The 12,521-nt window shown below is 44.9% G+C and overlaps 1 protein-coding gene across 8 annotated transcripts in view; it reads right to left on the bottom strand.

The window, feature by feature from the left end:
- EFCAB6 (EF-hand calcium binding domain 6) overlaps positions 1 to 12,521 on the bottom strand; it is a 239,117-nt gene that overhangs the window by 103,099 nt on the left and 123,497 nt on the right. For 4 of the 8 annotated variants that reach the window (XM_074227119.1, XM_074227117.1, XM_074227122.1 and 1 more), the window contains 4 exons: positions 7,185 to 7,217; positions 7,013 to 7,099; positions 5,847 to 5,962; positions 2,178 to 2,326 (listed from right to left, as the gene is read on the bottom strand). In XM_074227119.1, coding sequence (XP_074083220.1) covers positions 2,178 to 2,326; positions 5,847 to 5,962; positions 7,013 to 7,099; positions 7,185 to 7,217 — 385 coding nt within the window. Of the gene's footprint in view, positions 1 to 2,177; positions 2,327 to 5,846; positions 5,963 to 7,012; positions 7,100 to 7,184; positions 7,218 to 7,841; positions 7,958 to 12,521 lie in introns of those variants that run through there. The other 4 variants (XM_074227121.1, XM_074227125.1, XM_074227124.1 and 1 more) reach the window with 3 other exon arrangements.

The raw sequence follows: 12,521 nt of genomic DNA, 5'->3' as shown, positions 1-12,521 counted from the left end.
GGGGGAGGGAGGGAGGGAGAGAGGGAGTCAAAGTCACCACTATCTATGCTTCATCTACTGTCCAAGTCTGCTGGTCTTATGGGAGTGCTACCTTCCAGTGGTAGAACAAGTAGCTGCTGGGGGTAGGGGGAATGGAGGGAGAAGGGAGCAAGAGAGGGGGAGAGGCCAACTGAGTTGTCCTAAGGTAGGGGAGACTGCCTTGGAAGGTGGTGAACTCCCCATTAATTAAAGGACAAGTGAGAATTGGGATGATCACTGTCAGGGACGTCATTGTCATGATGATGATGTGATTGCAGCTGCTGTGCTCTTGCTGGGGATTGAAGTTGGGATTTCTGTTCTGGGTTGGACTTAGGCCTCAAAACCCTTAGAACAGGGATATCAGAGTTGGAGGGACCTGAGAAGAGGGGATGGCAGAAATGGAAGGGACCTGAGAAAAGGGGATGGCAAAGCTAGAGGGGTCTGGAAACAGAGGATGGCAGAGCTGGAAAGGTCCTGAGTACAGGGGATGTCAGAGAAATGGGAGCCAAACCATCCCATGCTTGGTTTGGGGTATCATTCTCAAGTGAGGTACACTTTTTCCATTGAAGTAATAAGACTCATATGTCTCAGAATAAAAGATCATCTCATTGTTGCCTAAAGATCAAAGGTCCACCGAGGATATCCAATACTCAGCCATGAGAAAAATCAGCCAAGATTCTCAAGTGTGCAATGAGATGACCATTTAGTGCCTGGGCTCTACATGAGCTTAGCTCAACTTTCCCTTTGCAGAATGAAAGCTCAGGAGAATGAGAGTTCCCATAAGAATCTCCCCAAGATGCCCATGAAGCCTCTCTGATCCTACCCTCTTCCCCATGGCCCCATGGAAAAGTAATCCTTGAAAACTTGTCCCACAATTTGGGGCTGTCTGCAATGGAGAATACCATCTGTATCCAGAGAAAGAACGGGGGAGTTCAAACAAAGACCAAGGACTATTCCCTTTAATTTAGGAAAAAAACAAGATATTTTATTGTCTGATCTTGTTATCTCTTATACTTTATGTTTCTTCCTAAAGCATATGATTTCTCATCACACTCAATTTGGATCAATGTACAACATGGAAGCAATGTAAAAACTGACAAATTGCCTTCTGTGGGGGGGGGGTGGAGGGAGGGAAGTAAGATTGGGGGGAAATTGTAAAACTCAAAATAAATAAAATCTTTTAGGTAGATATAGATACATACATACATACATACATACATACATACATACATACATAAAATTTAACCCAGGCCTTTGAATTCCCTGTCCTCTGGACTTGCCCTTCCCCACCCCCCGGGAGAAGCCAGACCCTCTTTGAAGACAGGAATCAGGCCATTTCTAATGAAAAGGGCACAGACCTCAAGAAGATCCATGATCAAGGTCCGGCTTTTATGCTCTAGACCTCAGTTTCCTCATCTGAAAAATGAGGAGGCTGGACAGTTAGCCCAGCTCCCAAAACACATAGTCCTACCATGCCCCAGTGTCAAAAAGATGAGCAGCCTCAAAATCATTGCTAGACAGTTCTGAATGGAAGCTGTTGGAGGCCAGGCCCCAGGGTGTTTTCTTCCTGTGCATCCCCAGATATCTAGTATGCAATTGGTACTTAATAGATGCTTAGTGAGCTAGATGAAGTAGAGGGAAGCACAGCCTTCTACTCAGGAACATTGATTCTATGGTCATGTGTTCCACAGGGATAAATGGGCACCTAGGAGGGGGCAGCGAGGCTAGGACCATGTCAGCCTGGAGTTAAATGGACCTCAAGTTCTTCATTAAAACTCCTAGGTTGGAAGGAATTGATAGGAATTCCCTAACCAATCTTCTGCTTGGATATCCCCAGGGAGGAGGAGCTCACTACCTTCTGAGACAGCCATCCCACTCGGGAGCTGTGATTGTTGGGAAATCCTTCTTGGTCCTGAGCTGAAATCTGTTTTCTCTGAAGCTTCCCTGAATGGCTCCTTATTCTGGTCTTTTTGCAGGCTCACTGGCCCTAGTTCTATCAAATGCTCCTTTAGATCACTGAGACCCATTAGAGCTTTGTATTTTATTCTGAGAGATCCAGAGATCCCCTGAGAGCACTGTTTCTCAAGTCCCACTGCCCAGACCATCTCCTTTCTCCAGGTGCTTGGTTAACATGTATAAATGGGGCCAGGAAAACTTACCTTTTCAGTAGCTGCAGGAAAATCCCTTTCGGTAGTGGGAATATAAAGCTGTCAACAACGATCTTTAAGTAATTCAAGGACACATATCCTCTTTTGGTGGTGTCAAATGCACTGAGAGCTTTTTCGATATTCACCATGGACACACCAAACTGGAAAGAATTCAGTTCAGAGTGGCATGCTCAGCCGAGATCTGTTTGTGGAGAATCTCTACTCTCAATACGTTGTATTTCTGCAAAACCTTTTCAAATTCCCTCTTCTCCCCAAACTGATCAAAAAGGTTATTGTGGCATGTACTGACCTTCAGATGTTTAATGAATGAGCTCTCTACAAAGCCAGCTTTGCCGTCCCCATCGCCCAAGTGACAAGGCAGATGAGGAAGATGGGATGTTAGGACGCTGCTCAGTCTCACATTTCATGGAGCTAAAAATACTTGGGGGAAACTGCCAATTTGATACATCTTCCTTAATATACTTCCAAGCTATCCCTACTGTGAGCCCATGCCAGGCTGCTCTCCATTTAATCAGGTCAATCAAACAAGAAAAACCAGCAACATCTTATTAAAAACAGCTCCTTTTTTTAACCACAAAGAAACCAACAAATGGAAAGGCAACTTAAACATGGAAGCTGCAAGCATTTCTTTAATTATTTCTTTTGTTCTTTTTTAATTAATGGGAACTACACACACACACACACACACACACACACACACACACACACACACACACACACGGCAAACTCCCTTTCTCCTTCCCCCCCCCTCAAAAAATTGGGGAAATGAGCTTTGCTTATGGGACTCCAAAATTTCAGTAAACTAGGTTAACTGCAGTGGGGAGATGACATATAAAATCATATGAAGAAGGCTTTGGTTTTTTGAAGAATTTTCCTGCTGTTTATTGTTGAACAATAATGACAGTCTCCAGTTTTGCCTCCTGCCTGTCCCTCCTTCTCTAAATTATGTGCATTCTAGTCTGCCTCCATATTCCCTTTTTCCAGTGGTCCCTAATGACTGCTGGAAGAAGCCGTAGAGACAAGCAAGGAGCCAAGTTTTGTTGGCTGGGTTCACTGACCAGAAGCAAAATGTGCTTCAAAAATAGGTGTAGACCAGGTGATGGCATAGTATAAAATATCTGTGGTAGGGGTAGTGTGCAAAGAGTAAAGGAGGAGCAGGGTGGACACATGTTCATGCATAGAGATGTCATGTGGATGATGATGAACAGGATGTCATGAGATCATCAACAATCAATAGGTGGAAAGCGTGGAGGAAAGGGCAGGTGGTATGAGTGTGTGGAGACAAAGCAGCTCCCACAGCTCAGGACACTTCAGCACTGGTCTGAGGATACCTATGCATGTCCAATGACAAGAAATGAAAGACCACAATGTAGACTCTCCTCCACAACTATGCAAGAGGGATGGAGATCTCTGGATAGTGTAAGGCCCTGGACAGAGGTTCTGAATTCCACTGCCAGGGGTGCGAGATAGCAAATCCCCAGAATAGTTTTCTACTTTATCTCTTTTAGAGGGGATCAAGTTCCAGGTCTTCTGACACAAGAAAAGAATCTTCTGAAAATATGGCTGACTGTACAATCCTACAGAAAGATGTTCCCTTTGAAGAAATGACCGACGAAAACTTCTCCATGAAGTTTTCTCCTCACCCACACTTCTGGTCATTTGATCTCTGAAAATATTCAGGCAAGAGATCTCTGAACTTAGATTCAGATGACTGGACTACTATGACAGCTCCACTACTTCCCAACCACATAGCTACAGACAATCTGCCCCATCTCCAAGACTTAATTTCTTCCTCTGCCAAAGGGGAGATGGACATCCATCTGTTCCCAAAGGGTGGTGGTGAAAAAAAAACACTTTACATCCTTAAGTCCTCTGGCTATGGGAGATGTTCTGAATGAAGCCAGGACTCACCCTCAAGGAGGTTTAATAAACTTCACCCCTTTCCCACCCCACCAAATCAGATGGGAGGTTAAGGAACAATTCTGTCTATCAAATTCTTACACACACACACACACACACACACACACACACACACACACACACACCCTTCTCTTTTTGTTCTCTTACTATTTTAGGGAGGATGTTGGTAAAGGGATTCAAAGTAGCTGAGGTTGGCATAGGACCAGAGGGCCAACCTGGAGGGAGGGAGGAGGCAGGGAGAAGGAGACAGAGTTACCTGGGTTGAAAGGTTGAGCTATTAATAAAGGCAGAAGGAGCTAATTTAACATTTAAAGACAAAGAGGATGTCTTGAGCTAACGATTTTCAAAGACTATTCTGAAGGCTTTCTTCTTGAACTACTAACAGTAACTTTAAATTGCTGACATTATTATTTCTATTAAAATCTGCTCCAAGGGCCTTATTGTAGTCTATGTTTGCTATGAAATGTAGATGGGGAGAGGACTGATTGAGGAGTCTATTTGATAAAATTATAAGCCATGGACCTTTGACAGATGGAAAGTTTGACATGCACACCAGCAATTATGAAGCATACATACTTTGTTCGGGTAGAGAATATTTCACAGAGGGGAAAACATTGCAGGGGAGTTAGCCAGGCCAATTGAGGGGTTCAGTCATAGTCCCACAGTCACAGGAAAAAACCAGGAGTTGCTGTGTTATTTCAGACAGAGACTAGAGCACATGTCTGGGTTTGTGGGAAGTGTCCCCAGTGGATTAAGGAAACTCATTCGATTGGTCCACACTACCATAGGATCATAGACCTTAAAAATTATAGACCTTAGAGATCCCCTTGTCCAATTCTTTCATTTTGTGAGGAAATTGAAAATAAGAGTTAAGGGTCTTGCCCAAGGTCAGACAGGGAGTAAATGGAACCCATATTCTTTTGGTAGAACCAACCAAGAGAGATGGATTCACTCATAAAACTATTTGAGCCAAGTTTATACTTGTTCAGGGGAGTTTGAAGCTTAGTCTTAAATGAAGTATTAGGCAGTGAACAGTAGCAGTGCCTTCAGTCACTCATGATGTTTCTCCTTCATTCTCAAAGACTATGACATCAGAGAGTTACCTCAATGACTTGCCACTACAAACAAGTGAATTGGATTTGAGTGAGGCTGCTGTGCTAAGTCAACAGCCTCACTTTCTCCTCCAGACCCATCTAGATCCAGTTGTCAAATATGAACCAGGATGACTGGAGATGGCCTTGAATGTGAGACAGAGTGAAGTGACTTGCCCAAGGTCATACAGCTAGTGTGTCAGGCATCTGAACTCTGGTTGTCCTGACTCTGGGACCAATACTCTATCCAATGTGCCTGCCAGCTAGTCACTCATAGGGAGGAGAACAAGCTTCCATCTTGAAGATTTCATAAGGCCAAGCCAGAAGAATATATTTGCCAACAGATTCTGCCAGTGGTGGCCTTCATGGATATCAGAGTTATTGGCCTGGCTCAGCTCAGAAAGACTCTGCACTAGAATACTGACAGTTAAATCATAGGGGAAAAGGAAGGGGGGAAGGGGGGAAGGGGAAGGGGAAGGATGAGCCCTTATTAAGCACTTACTGAATAGCAGGTACAAAGGATACCTCATTTGGTCCACACAACTACCCTGGGAGATGAATTCTTAGGACTGGGATCCTCCTTGATGGAGGGCAAACCTGCACAGATGAAACTATGGGAGGAATGAAGGTGTCCCAAAAAACAGCTCACCTCTCTGCAGAATGCAGACTCAACTTCATCCATAGAAGAGTTTTCCCAACTATCTCCATTTGTTGAAGAGAAGGAAAAAACATATTTATTTTCAGGTTTCACCCTCCATGTGCACTCTGTTAATGAAGGAGGAGAAATAGCCTTGGTGAATTACCAACCATTATTTGTTCCAGGAGTGCTTTCCTTTGTTGACTATCTCAGGATTTCAATAATTTGGTGAATCCCCACCCACCAAAGCTGGTCTCAGGAGGGGAGAGAGGAAGGACTGGAAGACAGGCACCTCCCTGACTCTAAAGCCAGTTCTCCATCTGCCAAAAACACCAAAGTAAAAATACCGAATGATTGACTCGACTCTTCTCAGATAAGATGGTTGTGGGGAGTTCAACAAGCCTGAAATACGATGAGGCCTGTGAAGAATCCCAAATGGCTTTACAGATTGACTTCCCAAAATGACTGAGTAAATCACACCTCTCCTAGGCTCCAGCCCAAATAAGCACACTTAGAACATGATTTGGATTGGGAGAAGAACGACCATTTCATTGCCACCATCCTCCAGAGGAAGCCACTGGCATCCCCACCCCCATGAGACCCAATTTGTGAGGTCTTCAAAGAAATACTGGTCTTCAGGGCCCAGAATCAGAACCAGAAGATGGCAGTGAAGAAGAACGAACCAGGGGCAGCTAGATGGCGCAGTGGATAGAGCAACAACCCTGGAGTCAAGAGTACTTGAGTTCAAATCCGGCCTTAGACACTTAATAATTACCTAAGCTATGTAACCTTGGGCAAGTCACTTAACCCCACTGCCTTGCAAAAAAAGCAAGAAGGAACCCTAGAGGTTTTTGGGGTCCCAGAACCAAAGCCGGACAGTTTCTCTGAGATCACTTGGTCCAGCCCCTCATGTTATAGAGGCTGCATCTGGTTTGGTCCAGATGCATTGGTCCAACATAATATATTGTCAGGTGAACAAAGACTTATAGTGGAGCCCAGGTGGTATACACCAGGCCTGTGGGGCTGGCAAAGACTCCAACAACCCCTGCCCTCACACTCCACCACCAAGTGCTGGGAGGACAGGTGACTGGCCTGGGTCACCTTGGTAAAGGGGCTCTGCATCTTGGGTGACTTGCATCTGCCCCATCAGTCCCCAGGGACCAAGGCAGGAAACTCACCCAGGATGTCAGGACCCACTGAGCCTGGGGTCCAGGGCACCATGTCATGAGGGAGGGGTTGGGTTGGAAGAGACAGTGGGCCTGGAGCTGCAATGAGAAGGAACAGAAGCTGTGGGCCAAGTCTGTGCCGCCACCATAGAACGCCGCTGCCTCTGGAGCTGGGGAAACTCACGGCTATCTCTGCAGGTCCTCATACCACTGGTTGCTGAAACCAAGCAGAGAGGAGACAGGGAGTGACTGGCCAACACCTGTCCCTTCCACCCCCCCACCTCCACCCCCAATGATTCTGGTTGAGTCTTTGTCCTGCCCCCTCAGAACCCAGAGAACATACTCATTCTGCAGAAGGAGGAATAAGGGGGACAGAGAAAGATGCTGTCCCCATTTATCTCCTATATGTGACTTTATCATTTGATTGGTGGCTCCTACATAGTCTAAGAGTAAATTGCATTGAGTCTTATTTGCATAATTAGGATCATCCAACCCCACCCATCCCACCCCATCCCAGCTTAGAGTCACAGAGATACTTGGGGGTCCCTGAGTTACAGTGATGTTTGGTCAAAAGGAGATAAAACTGGGGAAAGAAAGCAGGGAAATTTTCATAGAGGAAGTTATTTAAGCTGTAAAGGATGGGTAGAGATGGGGCAGGATAAAGGAACAGAGAAGGGAGTAGAGGCAAATTCTATTATTCTATTCTATTCTATTCTATTCTATTCTAAAAAAGTGGGAAAATAAGGAATGTACATAAGGGAGGTCTGGTCTAGACAGCCCCAAAAGAGAAAACAGGAGATAGGGAGCCACTGAAGGCTTTTAAGGAGTAGCATCATCAGACCTGTGCCTAAGGATTGTAGAGGGGGGATTGTTGGGGGCCATTGGTCAACTGGGTCCTCGATCCACTTGATGACATTAAAGAATGTAGAGGACAAAACTTGCTTTTCATCATTTCTGTTATCTGAAAGGAAAGATAGAAATGATGGAGATGTTTCAGAATAACTATTGAAGGGAGTTAATGGATAGAAATGGATAGATTGCTTTGCTGCAATGAGGACCCAGTTGAGAATAGATATCATATTAAGGGCGTTCAGTTTTGTTTTTTGGTTTTTTGGTTTTGGTTTTTTTTAGGTTTTTGCTAGGCAAATGGGGTTAAGTGGCTTGCCCAAGGCCACACAGCTAGGTCATTATTAAGTGTCTGAGATTGGATTTGAACCCAGGTACTCCTGACTCCAGGGCTGGTGCTTTATCCACTGCGCCACCTAGCCGCCCCTAGGGTGTTCAGTTTTAACCAATGAGTCGAGAGGGTGTCACTGAAGATTCTGAAGTAAGGACTGATATGGTCCGGTCTTAGATTTGGAAGATGATTTTGGAAACTTTGGAAAAGAAGGATTGGAGAGTCAGGAAAGTAGAAACAGACAAACTAATTGGAAGCTTTTGCAATGGCAACATAGTAGGCCCATTAAATGTGGAAATAGTAGATATCTGAAAAATCAAAAAGATCTAGTAAACGTTCCCTAACAAACATCTCAAACCAAGATAGTGATGGCGCCATATTCATATTCTCCCATTCCAGTCCCTGAGGAGGAGGAAGAAACAAGTGAGAATTAGGAAGAAAACAGATCAGGTCAAAGACTAGGTCCAGGGCCTACAAACAGAAAAACTGTGTGACAGGGGACAGTTTCTGGGACATTGAGGGCTCAATTGTCAAGACACCTGAAAGTGAGGAAGATACAAAGCCCTGGGATGGAGGAAGGAATGTCAGACCTTATTGATAGTCCAGATAACAGATTAATTAGACAGCTCTGACAGTTCATGACATGAACTAGACAGTAAAATCACAATCATCAACAAACAAAAAAGAGCCTCTGACATCTTGAAAAGTGACAAATGAACTAGCTGTCACTCCTAGAGATTCTGCACCATTCTGAGCCCAACCTCTGACCAAAGACCAATGAAGGCAGCTGGGGGAAGGGCCATGCCTGGAAAGGTCCTCACTCCAAGAGACCAGTCATCCTCAAAGTCCCAGTGGTTCAGCCAGATGCTGGCCCTTTCCCCCTCAGACTGTGCAGGGCTTCATGGGCTTTAAGGTTAATTCAGACACCACTTCTCACTGCAGGCAAGATTTGAAAATAGGTCCTGTCCATCTCTGGCTGGCATTATGTCTCAGGCATCTCCCTGAGTCGGGAATTCCATTGTGCTTATAAGCACAAAAGCCCTAGAGAATCCATGTAATAAGGTGTCCCAGGACATAATATGGCAACATTGGACACTAATTTCAATTTGGTAAGAGTGTGTTCTCATTTATGGAGGACCAGGTCAAAGAAATCTCAATCATAGAATGCTGGCTGGAAATGTCCTAGGAACAAAGGAGGTCAGAACTGGGGAGGGGAGTCGTAGAACAGGGGATGTCTGGGCTGAAGCCTAGAAAAGAAATGTCAGAGCTGGGAAGGGTCTTAGAACAAGGAATGTCAGAACTGGAAGGGAGCTTAGAACAGGGGATGCCAGAGCTGGGAGGGGGTCTTAGAATAAGGAATGTCAGAGCTGGGAGAGAGTCCAGAACAAGGAATGTCAGAACTAGAAAGGACTTTAGAATAGGGGGTGTTAGAGCTGGGAGAGATTTTCAAACAAGGAATGTCAGAACTGGGAAGGGAATCTTAGAACAGAAGATGTCTGAGCTGGGAGGAAGCTTAGAACAGGGGATGTCAGACTTGGAAGAGACTTTGTTCCTCAAATATTACTAGTTCTACAATCGTTAATGGCATTTTTGTGGAAAGTTGATAGTAATATTGAATTGTATAATGAATAGTTGATCGTAATGAATAATTGATAGAATAGTAATTGATAGAAATAAATTGTGCACCAGTCATATGTAAAAGACAAGGAGGAAAAACATCAAAAAGACTTGTCCAGAAAGAATATGGCCTTATCCTCATGTGGCAGACAGACACCCTATGTGACACTGGACAGCCACCTCGACATTAAGAGACCTGGAGAAAGGACCTCAGCACTGGGTGAACACCCTGCATAGGGTCAGTAGGAAGACTTGGATATGAATAAAAAAGGAAGAGAGACAGCATAGAAGGATTGCAATCTGTACTGGCGCAGAGAGGACATCATCAAGGAGATCACAAGTTCCTTCATATTCCATTAAGGTACAATCATGATGCAATATTTCATAAACACAGAAGAAAGCCAAGTTCTAGTGCTTATGTATAATAGCTTCCATCTGTATAGCCCTTTACAGGTACAAACCACTCTTCACACACCCCCTCACAGCCTGCCCTGACAAAACCCTGGGATGAATCTCAGTATCCTCAGAACCAGGAGCTGTTGTCAGATTTTTTTCTTAATCCTGCTAATCCTGATAACAGCCCCAGGAGGCAAGGGGTTCAGCAGTACAAAAAGAGAGGGAAGGGACAAACCTCTGTTAAGCATGACTGTGTGCCACAGACCAGGTTGAGTTCTGTACGATCGTTACCTTATTTGACAACAGTCCTAGGAGGGAGCTGCTGTTAGCCCCATTTTACACTGGAAGAAACTGAGACAGGAAGAAATGAGGTGACTTGCTGAGGCTCCCACAATTAGTAAGTGTCTTGAGGACAAATTTGAACTCAGGTCTTCCTGACTCCAGGCCCAGCATCAATACAAAAGGAGGCACCTGAGACCAAAGGCAGTGACATGTTCAAAGTCACTCATCGATCAGGGATAAAACCAGCCCGGTCTTCTGACTCCAGCTTCAGACTGTGCTTTCTCCCTGTGTTTGAGATTGTTGATGGTTTTTTTATCCATCTTTGACTCAAAGTGCTGCTCCCTTGATAGAGGTTTCGGTTGCTCCCACTCGTCCTTGCTGTTCAACACCTGGCCTACATCTTAGATCTCTCCATCCATATCACTTCACTCCCTGGAGGCAGATGCTTGCTAAGCTACCCCACTGTGACAGAACGTGTGTTCTCCTGGAGGAGACTCTATAAAAAGATGGCCTCTGAGATTCCTGCTCAGTGATCAATCTGGTCTATTCAATCACACACTGCCCAGTCCCTGCAGCTCCCCAAATCCCAGCCGCCCCATTGCTTTCTGTGGAGCCAGAATTCACCGCCAAGCCCCAGTCCGGAGGATCCAGTTTCATTTTGGCCAGTTGATAGCCCACAGATCAGGTTGCCACAGTCTATCATCACTAGCGTACCCTGTGAACATCTGCTCAACTAGAGCATTGCCCCTTGAGTTCAGGAGCTGGCCCTCAGACTTCTCTCTCCCCCCACAGAGCCTTGGGCAATGCTGACCACACAGAAGGGGCTCCATTAGAGCTGGTGGAGGGGCTGGCTCTGTCCAGGCCTTCTTCTAAGGATTCTTGACAAACACAAATCTGTTCTGGTTCCATATTCCCCATCACATGGATGGGGAAAAAAGGAGAGAGTCCATAATTCTTCATATGATTCTTAGACGAGATCCATCAATGCTCTCCACAATAGCTGTGGGTGTTATGAGGCTAATTACAAGCCCACACCACCATTGACAACAGATTTGATAGGTGATAGATAGATAGATAGATAGATAGATAGATAGATAGATAGATTAAATAAACAAAAAAAATAAATGAATGAATGAATAATTTTTTAAAAAAAGGGATATGGCTGAGAAAGTGGTTTCATTCTTTTTTCCTAATGATTTCAGCAGAAGAGGGGAAAAATTTCTCAATCTCCAAAAAATGTTGGTTAGTCCCTTCCTCAAAGCTCTTTCTGAGTGACTTTCAATCCATCATCCTCATTTGTAGTCTCATGTTCGGGGGCGCTCCTCCTAAGGGCAGCTCCATACCATCTCTGCCAGCATGATTTTCTTCTATGTCTTTCTATGAATCAAAGATTGGCAAGCTCAAGAGCTCCAAAGCCTTAGAAACCATCTAGCCCAATCCCCTCATCTTATAGAAGACAAGGGCCAGTGACTAGCCCAAGGTCATACAGCTAACCCTTGGCAGAGACAGGATTTGAACTGAGGCCTTCTGATGACAAATCCAGCATTCTGTCTTCTACATCGTCCCCTTCCTCCCTACTCAAGCTTTGGAACTAGTCCTCCTTAAGTGCGAGCCTGGCCTTGGACCTTGGAGCCAGAAGCCTCAGGGGCAGAGCCAAGATATGAGAGAATAGGAAGAGAAAGAGGCCCTGAATATGCCACAGAATAGCCACAAAAGGGAAATGTCTCCATGAGATTCTATTGTGAAGGTCTTCCCTTCTGACATTTTTGTTGGATGAACAAATGACTAAATGAAGTTTGCTTCCATCTGAGCTGTAAGGCTGATCTTAATAATTAAGACATTAAATCTTATGTCATGCCCACAGCCTTGGCTCTCCAAAGCAATTACCAGCCTAAAGCTGTACCAGTCCTGGGTGGAGTCCTACAGCTGCCCCTCCTAAAGGACTTGGCTTTTCATTTTGCCCCCATTTCTCATGTTGCTCTGATGGTGTCTTCTCCATCAAACATTTCCTGAGTCCTTCCATCCTAAGTGATTTCCCTTCCACCTCAT

The sequence above is a fragment of the Macrotis lagotis genome, chromosome 2 (genome assembly GCF_037893015.1).
Source record: "Macrotis lagotis isolate mMagLag1 chromosome 2, bilby.v1.9.chrom.fasta, whole genome shotgun sequence".
Taxonomy (NCBI): Eukaryota; Metazoa; Chordata; class Mammalia; order Peramelemorphia; family Peramelidae; genus Macrotis; species Macrotis lagotis.
This window is presented reverse-complemented; position numbering and strand designations above follow the sequence as displayed.